Here is a 15,214-nt window from a genome sequence, read left to right on the forward strand (position 1 = left end):
TACTTGAGGTCACTGAAACTGCTAATGGTTTCTTTTTCTTTCAATTTAAATCAGTTATTGCTATGGAGGACGTTATTGAAGGAGGGCTAGGGCTGTTCCAAGGGCAGCCGATTGTACTACAAAAGGGAGCCGGGAATGGCAATGAGGAAGCTGAAACATACACAGGTTCCTGTTTGGATCAAATTGCACCACTTGCCGATGGAATTGTGGACGAAGTGGGTAAACCATTGTACCCGGATGCGATTACGAGGGCATGCATGAGGTTGAACTTCGCTCGTATATGCGTTATTCTGGACGTGACGTCCAAATTGCCAAAGCATATAATAATTATGACACCAGATGAGGACGGGGGAGAATCGCCTTGTAAAATTGATGTAGAGTATGAATGGTTATCCCCGAAATGCACTATTTGTATGACATTGGGGCACTCAGCCAAGGAGTGTGCCTTAAACAGAGCCACTAAATTGAGAAAGCCACCGGTCGCAGTGTACGTACTAAAAGTGAGGGCACCGAAAATAATGGTGCTTGAACAAAGTCGGGCGGCACCAGCAGCGCATAGGAGAGAGGAGCACATGGTGGTCCGCCATACCCGACCGCGTCAGGATGAGAGGGATACAGATCCACCAACCTGGGAGTTAATGGACTGGGATACTACAATGGCGGGTCCAGGTCATGCTGATAGGTGTAAGGCTCTTGTTATTTATAATAGCTTTGATGCCTTGCACCTCCTTGATAATACAAATGGTTCTCTTCGGGGTCCTAAGGAATGCAGCCCCACATGCCTTAATCCATGTTGAACATGGCAATATGGAATGTACGTGGCCTGAACAAGATGGACCACCAGCTAGCTGCCAAAGATCTAGTTGCGGAGTTCAAGTTACATTTTATTGGTCTACTTGAAACTCGAGTTTGATTGAATAATGTTTATCGCATTCAATCCTTCTTACTGCCCCAATGGAGATGCTTTGTGGATTATGTTACGGTGGGTAATCGTATATGGCTTGCATGGGATGAGAAATTTATCGATATTGATGTGCTTGCTTTGGGTCCTCAATTTATACATACTTGAGTCTCCTTTAGAGCCATACATGAGTCTATTGTCATTACTATTGCTTATGGTGCAAATGAAGTGGCTGATAGGCGGGAATTATGTTCTCTGATATCACTAGCTCTGCAATGTGTTGATTTGTGGCACATCCGGTGATATTAGGACAGCAATGAAGGAATTCAATGATTGTATCTAGAATACTAGATTATTTCCATTACCTATATAGGGTGAATGGTTCACTTGGCACAACTGCAGTACCACCCCGCGTAATCTATGGAAGAAATTTGATAGAATGCTTATAAATGATATTTGGACGATGCGATTTCCGACGTCATACTATGCTTGCCTCACCCCTCGCTCATCCGATCACTCGCCGATGGTGATTTCTAGGGATAGTCAACGGTAGTTCGGAGGTATGTTTTGTTTTGATAATTACCTTACTCTCTAACCGGAGTTTATTCCCAGTGTGCAGAGCATCTAACAGAATGAGATAGTGGGAGCCCCTATGTATTGAGTCACTCGAAAACTGAAAGCTTTGAAACCGGTTTTCAGGGAACAAAGGAGGAAGAAGGGGAATCTGTTGCATAATGTTGAGTTGGCAAAGGGGTTTCTTCATATGGCACAGGATATGGTTAGTTCGAACAGACAAGATGACCTATTGTTATTCTTGGAGCACTGTTGTCGGCTGGTCTATGCCAAGGTGGCTAAATTTGAGCAGATAATGCTCCAACAGCGGGCTAAGATGTAGTAGATGAAGGGAGGGGAGCAATGCTCGTAAGTGTTCTTTCGCAAGATTAGCCAGAGACGGATTGTACGAAGAATCCTCCAAATTAATGATGAGCACGGTATCACTTGGACAGAGCCAAAGGCGGTGATCCATGAGTTTGTCACTTTTTATCAGTCCTTATTGGGGGGAGATAGACGCTGTGAGGTAATGGACTTTTGTTATTTGTGACCGTGGATGAGGCATATTCTGTCTCAAGAGGAGTCCTCGCAGGTCATTATGCCATTTACCGCAGACGATCTGAAACTTGCGGTGTTCGATATAGCGGACGACAAGGCCCCGGGTTTCTTTAAAGCAGCTTGGCCGGTGGTGGGATTGGAAGTTACCAAGGCAGTTCTGGATTTCTTCACCATGGGGAAGTTACTGAAGCAAATTAGTGGCACACTATTGGCGCTCATCCCTAAGGTATACACCCCCATGACTGTCTCTGATTTTCACCCTATCTCATGTTGCAATGTCTTATATAAGGTTATTGCTAAGCTTCTTCTCCAAAGATTGAGTGTGGTGTTGGACAATTTAATTAGTCCCTGCAGGCAGCATTCATACCCGGCAAGAGTATCGGAAATAATATAATGTTAGCACGGGAATTATTTACTAGTTACAATCAGATGCGATTACCACCTAGATGTGCACTGAAGGTGGACATTCAAAAGGCCTATGACACCGTAGAATGGGATTTTTTATTAACAATGCTCCAGCTTTTCGGTTTCCCAGTGGTCTTCATGAGATGGATTGAGGAGTGTATCATTACTCCCTCTTTTTCAGTGGGTTTGAAAGTGAAACCGCATGGATTCTTTGCGAGTACGAGAGGACTTTGACAGGGTGACCCTCTCTCACCTTATATTTTTGTACTTGTGATGGAGGTGATGCATTTGGGTTTCTTGCAGATGATTGACCAGGATGGGCGCTATGCATTTCATTGGAAAAGTTAAGTTCATTTCACTTTTCAGGTGGGATTTGCAGACGATGTTTTGCTTTTCTGCCGAGCCAATTTAGACTCTATATGTGTCTTCAAAGAAGGCCTGGATTGCTTTGGCAATTGGTCAGGCCTCCGACTTAATGTCCAGAAAAGTTACCTCATCCTTTCCCGATCAGCTCAAGGATTGAAGGAGGTGATGTTAGCGGTGCTTGGATTTCAGGAGGGCACCTTCCAATGAGGTACCTTGGCCTTCCTTTAATTTCATTTAGACTTTCTCTATCTGATTGTCACCCACTGTTGCAAAAGAGGGCCTATCACTTTCCTATGCAGGAAGGGTGCAGATTATTAAATCTGTGCTCACGTCACTGAGTGTCTATTGGGCTTCTGCATTCACTCCCAGAAGGGGTCATAAAGGACATTGAGAAGAGATTATGGACATTCCTATGGAACGGTACGGGGGATAGTGGTTATGCCAAAGTGGCTTGGAAGGAGGTGTGCAAACTGGTTGCTGAGGGCGGACAGGGATTGCAAGATATTGGCACTGTGAATCGTGCTCTTATGTGCAAAAAACTGTGTGATGTCATCCGGTGCGATAGGACATCTATTTGGGTGGACTTACATTACAAGGAGAGATTACGGGATACTTGTATTTGGATTGTATCAGATTAGAGGGGATCATGGGGTTGGAGGAAGATAGTCCGCCTCCGGACATGGCTGAGACCGATGGTGGAGTACTTTGGTGATGGGAGTAGTTTCTACTTATGGAAGGACCCTTAGCACCACCTTGGCTCTCTTATTGAGCGATTCCCATGGGGACCGAGCATTATAAGATTATAGGAAAACATCATGTTGAACTCTGTCATCCTAGACGGCCAGTGGTAGTGGCCTAATATTACGGACATGGAATGCTTGGAGATTACTCACATGCTACCATTGATCTATGGTGGTAATGATAAGATTTTATGGCGCTTTTCAAGTGAGGCCCCCACATCTCAAGATCTTTATCGCCTCTTTGACCCACCGGGACCAAAAGTAGGGTGGTCTTCACTACTTTCGGATTCTTTGAAAATTTCTCGCCACTTGTTTATTCTCTAGCTTGCTATCTTGAAGAAACTACCTACGATAGATAAGCCATGATTATCCCACCTTGGCGGCTGTGTCTTATGTACTGAGAATGAGATGGAGACTCCTACACACTTATTTTTTCGATGTCGTTATAGCGACCAAAGCTTGACCGCCATCCGCCAGGTCGTTCGATTCTTGTGGCCCAATAGAGCATGGGCAATTGATGTGAACTGGGCCGCCCGAAAATAGAGGGGTAAACACATTATCAATGTGGCTTACCGTGCATTGTTGGGAGCGTAACATGAGGCGTTTCGAACTCACTGAGAGGAATCCGACTATATTAGCGAGCTTGATTGTGGAGGACGTCAGGTTGCGCATCCTTAGCACTTCCTTAGCTAAATCTGATAGTACTAGTGCACTTTAGAGATTATGGCGTATCCCTTGGCCTGTCGAGGGAGAGCCTAGCATATCAGCACCATTGTATTATACCATATTACCTGTCTATGAAAATTACATTTACCCAAAAAAATTAAATATATATGTGTTGTTTTTATTTCTGTATACAGAAGTCCTCAAGTTCAAAAAGAATATATTTGTGCATGAAAAAGATATTGATAATTTGTTGAAGGCAAGTGAATAACACAAACATAGAAGTAAGCAAATGAAATTAAAGATAACTATTTCAAAGAAACCGGACACTATTACATCAACCTTCAACCTTGCACCATCAAAGTAGCCTATAGCACCATTCATACAAAAAAAAAAAAAAAAAGAAACAAACCAACATAACCACAAACTACACCATCCTTTAGTGGGGGCTCATCCGGTGGGGAGGATTTCGACGAGCTTGTGCCGTCATCTTTGGGAGGCTTCAGGAGAGTTGAGTCAGCGTCATCGTCGGAATTGTACAGGTCTTTGAAAAGTGTAGCAAAATGACGTGGAGTCATCCAAGCTATCTGATACGTGCATGCAGACAGAATCAAAGATAACAGTGACAGGCTCATTGTACGGGAGGAGGGGGGTCAACCCAACCTGGATTCGCAGCAAAAGTATCATCACCATCTTCTTCGTTGTCGGATATCCAGATTATGTCATTCTCGTCATCGTCGAATAGCTCATACATCTCATCCCACTTAGGCTCGTATGCATTCATGTAGCACCGGGCTAGTTTTTTCTCCTGTGCATTTTTAGCATTGCACGGTTATTTCAATCAATTTCGAAAATAAAAATAAAATTTGGCAATAACAATAATAAACAGAAACCACTTAAAATACTAACACATACCTTGCAAATATCGTCCCACATATCGTCGTCCGCAGACAACTTCCGCTCGTCGTGATTCCCACTGACGTCGGGGTGATTTCCTACACATTGGAATGTATAAAAGCGGTTACAAAGTTTTTCCACCAGGCCATAACCCCAGACGTACGTTATTCACGTCCCGAACCACTTGTTCACGTCGTACATTGCGAAAAATGGACGGCATGCATGCTGTTGCCGGAAGCCCGAAAAATACCTAGTCTCTTTAGGTAAATGAGATACTGAACAAACAAGTCCTCCATTTTCCGTGTCCACTTGTGACTATAGAAAACTTGTGATTGGAAATAATATCCATTCGGGCACATGATTACTTTTAGTGGTGAAATTGAAAAACTTTGCAAATGATTGAGTGAACAAAAAATAGGAAGATCGGACAAACATATGGACTATTGCATGGAGATGGTATTTATAGAGAGTGAAGCTTGCATGGTTGCATGAAAAATGCACAAATTGATAGGGACTTGCTAGTAAATACACAATAAAATACATCATGACAAAGTATAATGAATTCTTGGTACTTTGTGAAGTGCCTGCAGCTTTCTTGAAAATGGATCAATTGCTTCCGTTAGCAACAAAAATCGTGATGTGATGGAGCACAACTACAGTTACAATCCTAATAACTCCCAACCACCATTTTTACATCAATAAATATATATCATCATTCTTGATAATAAATTGATGTGAATAAAGATCACATCAATTTATTGTAAATTACAACTACGATTATTGTATAATTTATTTTTATTATAAACATAAAATAATAGGTTTATCTTTAACACACATGAAATTTCGAATTGAGGTTTAATAACAATTTTCTATATTATATAATTTATTTTTTTGTGTGCAATAAAAAATATACAAAGAAAAAATGATTATATATAGTGATTTTACTGGATTCCCTATCTTAATTCTTACAAGAATTTCTGTTCATGTTCGTTTTCATATTCTTGTTTTTCTTTCTCTTGAATTGTTATCAAATAAAATTATTAAATTATAATAATAGATAGACAAAACTTGTTACTATGATTTATCGAATTTACATTAAAAATGGCAAAATCAAGAGTAAACAAAAAAATAACTTTCTATGTTGCTTTAGGGTTGAATATAAATCTACAAGTACTATGTACACAAGTCTTCATTTATATACAACCAAACCATTATGCACTTGGCTATTTTCTCCACTTTTTCTTTTAACACCCAAAGGTGGGGGAAGCTTTTCGGGGTCCCCGTCCCTTCTTCATTAAAGTTTACCTAACAGCCATCACTACATCATTACTGCAATAAAATCATAAACGGAGGAGTACTACTCCTTTACATTGTAACAATTTCTTCTAGCGACATTATGTTTTGAGTTTCTGCTGCAATCTTCTTTTGATTTGCCTTGTCCGAATTCTTGGGCCACAATAGTTGCTCCTTTGTTTCATCACTCGGTTTTTCTCCTCTGAATTCTTGAGCAGGTAATCCGGTTGCTCGTCCATAGGGAATTGATTTTCTGGGCAGTCTGATCGGAGTGATCCTCTTCTGAATTCTCTGAATTCTGATCCTCCTCTGAGTTTTGTTCGAGTAGCATGATAGTATTTTTCACATGTGTCCAATTTCCATCAGCTACTTTATACTCCAAATTATCCTCCCCCGTTTTATCATTATCACTGGTAGTGTCACCAACATCAACAGAGAAAACATTTTCATCCACAATGTTATTTGAAATGCGATGCTCCCTAACCATAGTTGGCATATTATCATCGTGTGCAATGCAGTTAGCATTATCAATATGCACATCATTCTCCACTTTCGAGTCACAATTAACACCCGACGTCTCAATTTCACCAATGTCATTTCCATGTTTACCACTATCCACATTGTCATTAGAGAGGTTAGTAGAGTACCTGCTTTTGGAGCATTCACCTCTCTCAAATGCCTTAGTTGTCTCAGTCACCACCTGTTCCTCCGTTCCCATTGTCTCCTTACCTTTCGACTGCTTGGCTCGTGGAGGGGGGCGGGGGCATTGCCCAATGTGTAGCACTCCAAGTTGTCGTGGCCGACATGTTTACAAAGGTTGCAGTATTTTGGAAGCTGTTCATATTCCACTTTCTGATAAATTGTAACTCTATTGATTTGTAGGTCAAAACCCTCCACAAGTGGCTTGGTAAGATCAATCTCAATGCTAATTCTAGCTTTAGAGAGCTTAGATTGATTGAGAGTGCAGTCGTCGATTTGAAGTGGAATTCCTATCATGTTTGCTACAGCAAATAGGGCATCCTTATGAAACAAATGAGCTGGGAGTTCAGGAAAACATACCCAAATTGGAATAGTAGAGGATTTTTGAGCCGGTGTGAATGTCGGTGTCCATTTGAAAATGCGCATCGAAAATCCATGAATGTGCCAAAAATTCTTCTTAGCCACAGATAGGAGAAGTCGGATTCGTTGGAGAGATAAATAAGCACATGCTTGGCATTGATCATATTGACGGTAAATGCACATTTGACTCCCAATCCTGCAATAAGGCAATGCAGGTGCTGATATTGAGGTTATCCATGTGAGAATTTTCCAACTAGTGCCAATCGAAAAGGAGCTGCAAGGGCTTCTGTCTCCGCATCTGTGAATACCAATGTAGGACCCTTCTCATCAGTAAAAACTGCACAGACAGAGGGCGGTGTCGAGTCTGCAAGAAAAAATTTGTGAGACGCCGTTGGTGCGGTTTTCGACGGGACCCCGAAAAGCCTCCCCACCCTCGGGTGTTTTATTAAAAAACATAAATAAATAAAACTCTTCATTTATATACATTAAAATGGTATTAATTTACTTATATTATTTAAAAATGTTTCAATAGCCAATCTTTTTATCAAGCAAGTGGATGATACAATCCATTATGGAAACGGCTAGGAGAGAATGTTTCATAGAAAAACAAAATTTACTGAAGATTGAGAGGTCATGGCTGTTATTACGGACCTTCAGGCCATCCAGCATCCCTCGTCTCACAGCTGAAACACCCCTCCCACTTTCTACTTCTCATAATTCCTCCAATAACATAATAACTAGTGTAGATACCCACATTATTACACTTGGAGTTAGATATGCATGCACAATGAACAATAATTTTACACACATTCTCAACTTTCTACTTCTCATAACTCCCCCAATAATAAATCTAGGAAGTGTAGACACCCAAATTATTACTGTTAGTTATCTAAACGATTGAATGTTATATCTTGATTTTCTAAATGCATTTTTGTACTATACTTAACAATAAATACATTATTTAGTGGATTAACTATAATTTTCATTTATAACTAATGCTTTTTCTAAATATTCAGAATATTTTTGTACAAGAGCATATAATTTGACACATAATTTGCTTGTACAAGAACTTCAAAATCGAACATAATTTAGTTAGAAACCACAAACTCACCTTTGTAAGTATTTCAGTATTTGTAATAAAAATGGTTTTGCCGAATCCCCCCATTCTGCAGATAGATATCACCAGATCTGAAATTTCATCACCTCTCGCAAGCGATTCCAGCATATCTGTATCCTCCTCCATTCCAATGAAATACTTTTCTACCTCACATCGGGACGTCTTGTTCGAACAATCAGTATCACCTACGGATCTGGATGAGTTTTCTCCTTTAATTACAGAGCACAGCTGTCTGGTGAGGCCAACCATGCGAGATCTGTAGCGATGAACAACTGCTCTTGAGATCGCTCCCCGCCGCCCACCGGCTTCATGTATGTAGGTTTATGCGCTCACCAATTCATAGTTTAATAGGCGTGCAAGTTGCCTTTAATTCTGGTGAGAATTTTTAGGCAAAAATCCAGTGAAAATACGCAATGAGACGGGCTGAATTGGCCCGATCCAGGATCGAAATAACCCAATAAAAAATATGGACTCATCTGGTTCTGGTCCAATCAAAATATGAATATTTCGGATCAGATGAGCCCAGTTAGCTTGGAGTGTCTACATTATTTAATAATGTCACTTTTTTTATTTAATCCACAATCGAAATAACCCAATTAGGCTATTTTTTTTAATAATGTAACTTTTTATTTTTCTACATTGATTATAGTAATTAATTTTTAAAATTTTTATTTTTATACTTTTATTTTTCAATTTTTAGTATATAAATTAACTTATATGTTTTTCTTAAAAATTTGTTTTAAGTCTTTTTTTGCTTGTTATTATCTTAGTTTATTTGTTAAATTATTATTTAAGTTCATTATATAGTTTCAACTATTCTTTTTTCTATTTATATATTTTTTTAAAATTTGTATTTGATTTTAGTATATATTTATTTTATAAAATAATTATAAATTTAAATAATTATTCAAAAAATACCTGGATTTCTTAAAAAATATAATAGAATTGGTTCAAATGACCTAATTTGGGCCTCAATCAAGTTAGTCCATTTCTCGAGTCTGAGTTTAAAATGAATCAAAACTGAATCCATTTAAAGGCCCAGATCACCTTGAGATCGACTATAAATCATATAGGGTTAATTTTGGACTTATCTTTTTCGTACTAATTTGTATCGATCCTGAATCGATCCGACCTACTATGCCCCTTTACTTACAATGGGGATAGTCACCAAAACAAGTTAATTCTATCATGAGAATAAAGTATTAAATCAATTATATTTAAGTTAAATCTACATTACTTTCTTAAAAAATTAAAATAGATATTGATGTGTATGGCCCAAAAACACTTGACTCAAGAAAAGATATAGAGCCCAAATCGAGCCCACCAATCCATGATGGATGGTCTGCTGGAAGCTTACCTAGCTCGGCCCAAGAGAAAGCCTTGTTCAAGCATTACTAGACCACAGGCGAAGTGCCCCCAAAAGCTCATGACCCCTTGACCTAGAAGGATTTCCTACAGAATAGGAATCCTCACGTAAAAAGAGTCCTCTTCCAAGAAAAAAACATGCTGATCAAGCCAAGAATAAGATGGAATCGTGCCTTATCCACAGATTTCTTGCCCTTTTTCTCAAAGATACAGGTAATGTGTAGAGTCTCCACGAAAGGGGATGCATTCTCTATAAATACAAGCAGTATCCCCCAATGGAGACACCTTTAAGAATCTAAAAATTACTTTGTCATTTTACGATTTATTTTTTTATTTATTTATTCCTAAATCCGAAACTAACTTGAGCATCAGAGTGTTAACATATTGTTTTGCAGGTCCTATTTCTCAAGTTATTTTGGTCAATCAACCCAAATTCATCGTCAAGATCCAAGATCGTTGGACTCTTGCTAAAATTGTATGTATCAATTGGAGCCATCTATGGAAACTTGAGTTGAAAATGTTAGTTACCATGAAAACCCCCAGCAACCTCGCTAACAAGCAAAAAGCCATGGAGTCACCCAACAACAATCTGCCTTTGTAGGTCGTTGCAGGAGCCTATCTCGCCCCGATTGGAGGAGGTTCTGCCCCAGCTTTGCCTGTACCGGTACCACCCCTCAGAGTGGTGGATCCTTTGGTTGATCCTGCAAGACGAAGCACTTCCTCAAACATCACCTCAGGAGAGCTTTCCTAGCTTTGCTAGGTGCAATTCCACAGGTGGTCGCAGCATCAATTCGGGAGTAGATGGTTCCTACCCGCTCAGCCCCCACTGTGGAAGTAGGCATCCTTGAAGAAGGAGTAGAAGGAGGCCTACTGGACTGAGATATTCCTATATCTAGGATCCCATTAATTGAGAGACAAGGGCTCCCTCCAACGGGTTCCCCAGGAAGTCCCCAAATAATGGCTGGGAAAACTGGAATGCCTCCAGAAAGGTCTCCAAGATGTACAACACCAGATAGTAGGGACCCCTGAAGAAGAGCAATAGGGTGTCCCCTTCATGAAAGCAGTGATGGCGGACGAACTCCCAGCGAATTGCCGTACCCCCGTAATTGTTGAGTATGATGAGATGACTTACCCTCCAGAGCATCTCTCACATTTTGAGAATGCGGTTCTTTTTCATAGGAACACGGACAAAATCAAGTGTCGCATTTTTGTCACCACCGTCGCCAAGGTTATACAATAATGGTTCAATCAATTGACCGTTGGAGCGATAGGATGTTTTCAAGAATTTTGGTCTATTTTCCTGCACCAATTCGCTAGCAGTTGGAAGCTTCGGAAGACGAAGCTCTGCCTTTTTGCCATACGCAAAAAGGACAATGAACCATTGAAGGAGTATCTGCAAAGAGCCAACACTATAGTCTTGGAGGTACTCTCTGCTGCTCAAGAGGTGAAGGCTAGTGCCTTCTCACAAAAACTCTTGGGTGGGGACTTCTTCAAGTCCTTAGCTAAAAAACCTGTGTCCAAGTTTGATGCTTTCCTAGCTCGTGCGACCAGGTATATCAAGACAAAGGACCCTTAAGCTGCCAAGAAGGAGAGTCGTGGGGAGAAAAGGAAAGAAGTTGGGGAGGAGGCCCCCTTCAAGAAGCTTCGAATTGATTTTTGGGACAAGACACCCTTTCAAAAGGTTGATGCAGTCTACACCCCCTTGACGGTACCAATCACTGAAGCCTCATGGCAATTGAAGGAAAAGGTTTGCTAGCTCGCCCTCGGTCATGGAGAGAGGAGCCCCAACATCCTAAGTCCCACAAATTATGCCGTTTTCGTATTGATTACGACTGCACCACTAAAGAGTGTCGATATTTGAAGAATGAAATTGAGAGGCTCATCCAAAACGGATATCTGCAGGAGTATGTCTGCTGGAAAAAAGCCTGAGGAACAGGACCATATCGTAAATAAGAAATAGACAAAAGGAAGGAAGTAAAGGTTTCAAGTCCTGAGCCTTTACCGAACGAAGAACAAAGAAATACCTTCGGGAGACAGACTGAAACTAATGATCCTTCTCGTAAAGGAGTTATACGAATGATTGTAGGTGGTCCAAGTGGAGGCGACTCCCGTCATGCTAGAAAGGCCCAAGTTAGAGAAGCACATAGCATAACTATAAAGGAGATATGGGATGTTGGGGCGATGGAGGACACCCCCCTCATCCAGTTGAGAAGGGCAGAAAGATCAGGTCCTAAGAGCTCTCATAATGGTGCTCTAGTCATCACGACATTGCACCAACTACGAAGTAGAACGTATATTCATAAATTTGGCAAGTTCTGCAAACATATTTTTCAAGGAAGCCTACGATCAGATGCAGTTAGGGAACACCCCCGGGAAAAAGTAAACACCTCCCTATTACGGATTCGTGGGGAGGTAGTCCATCCTAGGGGTATGCTTTCACTCCCCTTGGCCCTAGGTACTAGCAGCACTTCAAAGACTTGTCTGTTGAAATTTTTAGTGGTAGATACCCCATCAGCATACAACATCATTTTCGGGAGGCCCACCCTCAACACTTTCCAAGCCATGTTCTCCACTTATCACATGAAAATCAAGTTCCGTATGCTTGGAGGTGTAGGAGAAGTACAAGGAAACCCCCTGCAATCTCATAAGTGTTACGTGGAGGCTGTGCGCAAAGGCCAAAAAAATAATAGGGACAAAGGCAAGGAAGAGAAGGGACCAGTAGAAGATAAAGAAAATGAGGGGGTGTCCCCCAAGGTTCAGCTGATTGAAGAACTAATGAATGTTGAACTTGTACCGGGAGATCCAGAAAGTTTACACGCATTGGTTCTCAAATGGAGGATGCGACACATAAAGAAATAATTCAATGCTTACATCTCAACGCAGACATCTTTGCATTGACCCTCCAAAACTTAGAAGGCACCGACCTTAATGTCATAGCTCACCATCTCAATATAGATCCTAACATCAAGCCGGTGAAACAAAAGAAGAGACACTTTGGGCCAAAAAAGAATAAAATTATCCAAGCTGAAGTCGATAAATTATTGGCTGCGGGTCCCATCGAAGAAATACAATTCCCCGAGTGGTTATCTAAGAAATACAATTCCTCGAGTGGAAAATGGAGAATGTGCATTGACTTCAAGGATCTCAACAAGGTGTGTCCTAAGAATTTTTATCCTCTACCTCGAATCGATCAACTGGTGGAATGCATATTTGGATCTGGATTCTTAAGCATGACGGATGCATCTCAAGGATATCATCAAATAATGATGGTTCCAAAAGATTGCAAAAGAATCAGTTTTATCACATCTGCTGAAATGTTCTATTACGTTGCCATGCCATTTGGCCTAAAGAATGCTGTAGCCACCTACCAACGTTTGGTAGATAAAATATTTTGTCCACAAATTGGAAGAAACGTCGAGGTGTATGTAGATGATATGCTAGTGCAAAGCAGGAAGACCAAGGACCATATTGCGAACTTAGAAGAGACATTCTCCATTTTGAGAAACTATCGACTAAAGCTCAATCTTGGAAAGTGGAGCTTTGGAGTGAAAGGGGACGCTTTCTAGGATTCATGGTCACACAGAAAGGAATCGAGGCCAACCCCTTCGCGATCAAGGCTATCCTGGACATGAAGGCACCCTCCAAAGCTAATGAAGTACAAAGGCTAACTGGGAGGGTAGCAGCACTTAGCCGTTCTATCTCCATGTCGGAAGAAAAATGCCTACCCTTTTTCAAAGTCCTTTAGAAGGTGAAAAATTTGGACTAGGACAATTCGTGTCAACAAGATTTTGAAGGGCTCAAGCGATATTTAGCTAGACTCTCTCTACTTGTGAAGCCATCTCCAGGGGATACCCTCTATGTGTATCCATTTGTCCTCATTCATGATAATAATGGGAAAAAAATGCCAATCTATTATGTCAGCAAAATGCTTCATGGATCGAAAGGGCGATACACCCCTATAGAAAAAATGACCCTCGCACTGGTCATCACTGCTAGAAGGCTATGTCTATATTTTCTTTCGCATCCTATTGGAGCAAAAGCTAACTTGCCTCTAAAACAAACGTTGGGTAAGCCAGATACATCAGGACGACTGGTAAAATGGGCAGTAGACTTGAGTGAGTATGATATCTGTTATCTATCTCAAACTACCATCAAGGTCCAGGCTTTAGCTGAATTCTCTCCAAAATAGTAGGGACGTTTTAAGAAGGCACCCCGCAAGCCAAAAAATGGCTATTCCATGTAGATGGATCATCCACGATTCAAGGCAGTGTTACGGGCATAGTCAGCACTTCACCATAAGGAGAGATCTAGAATTCACTGTCAAGTTTGGGTTTAGGGCCTCCAACAATGAGGTCGAATACGAAGCATTCGTAACGGGGCTCAAAATGGCGCATGAAGTGGAAGCCAGACACTTAATAGCTTATTCAAATTCGCAGCTAATAGTAAAAAAAGTGGAGGGCTCATACGAAGCCAAGGAAAAAAATATGATCCAATACCTACAACAGATAACAGAATTAAAGACGAGGTTTGAAAGTTTTCAAATTGTCCAAATTCTAAAGGAAGCAAACATCAAAGTTGACTACCTCTCCAAATTGGCTAGCATTCTAGAAGATCGTAGGACGAGACATATTACCATATAGTAAGTCCCGAAGCTAAGAGCTCCTATTCATATTCAAGTTATATCCTCCTTGGAAGATTGGAGGACCCTGTTATCCGATGGCTTGAAGAGGGGCACCTCTCAGATAATAGATAGGAGGCCACAAGACTTAGGGCTCGAGCTGCTCGCTTCCTACTACAAGGAGATGTCCTTTACAAGAAATCTTTTATACACCCTCTACTCAGGTGTTTATCCCAGTTAGAAGAATTTCATATTCTTAAAGAAATACACAACGCCTACTGTGGGGTGCATGCAACATCTTGGATTCTCGCTAATAAAGCATTGAGCTCAGGATACTTCTAGGCTTCCACGAACAAGATGCGCGACAGCTGGTGAACAAATATTTGAAATGCCAGAAGCACTCCTCTCTAATACACCAACCTGCTGAGCCCCTCACTACTATATTGTCACCATGTCCTTTTGCACAATGGGGGATAGATATCATAGGGCCTTTCCCCTAGTTCCTAGTGAAAGAAAATTCCTTTTAGTAGCCGTCAACTACTTTACCAAATGGGTGGAAGCCGAGCCACTTGCTCGTATCACAGAAATAGAGGTAATGAAGTTTATATGGAAGAACATCATCTGTTGTTTTGGATTCATGAGAGATAATCTCAGACAATGATCGATAGTTCTAAGGCCAT

At 40.9% G+C, this 15,214-nt stretch overlaps 2 protein-coding genes across 2 annotated transcripts; one reads left to right on the forward strand and one right to left on the reverse strand.

Moving 5' to 3' along the window:
• On the reverse strand, window positions 6,261-8,895 carry LOC105162300. Its single transcript, XM_011080309.2, has 2 exons — window positions 8,546-8,895; window positions 6,261-7,798 (listed from the first exon to the last, which is right to left on the reverse strand). The coding sequence occupies exon 2, from the start codon at window positions 7,091-7,093 to the stop codon at window positions 6,560-6,562; it is 534 nt and encodes a 177-aa protein (XP_011078611.1). The 5' UTR covers window positions 7,094-7,798; window positions 8,546-8,895; the 3' UTR covers window positions 6,261-6,559.
• LOC105162343 (retrovirus-related Pol polyprotein from transposon 17.6) lies at window positions 11,993-13,482 on the forward strand. The gene is made up of 2 exons (XM_020694110.1): window positions 11,993-12,725; window positions 12,800-13,482. Exons 1-2 carry the CDS (start codon window positions 11,993-11,995, stop codon window positions 13,480-13,482), a joined length of 1,416 nt encoding a protein of 471 aa, XP_020549769.1.

Source organism: Sesamum indicum, linkage group LG5, assembly GCF_000512975.1.
Source record: "Sesamum indicum cultivar Zhongzhi No. 13 linkage group LG5, S_indicum_v1.0, whole genome shotgun sequence".
Lineage (NCBI taxonomy): Eukaryota > Viridiplantae > Streptophyta > Magnoliopsida > Lamiales > Pedaliaceae > Sesamum > Sesamum indicum.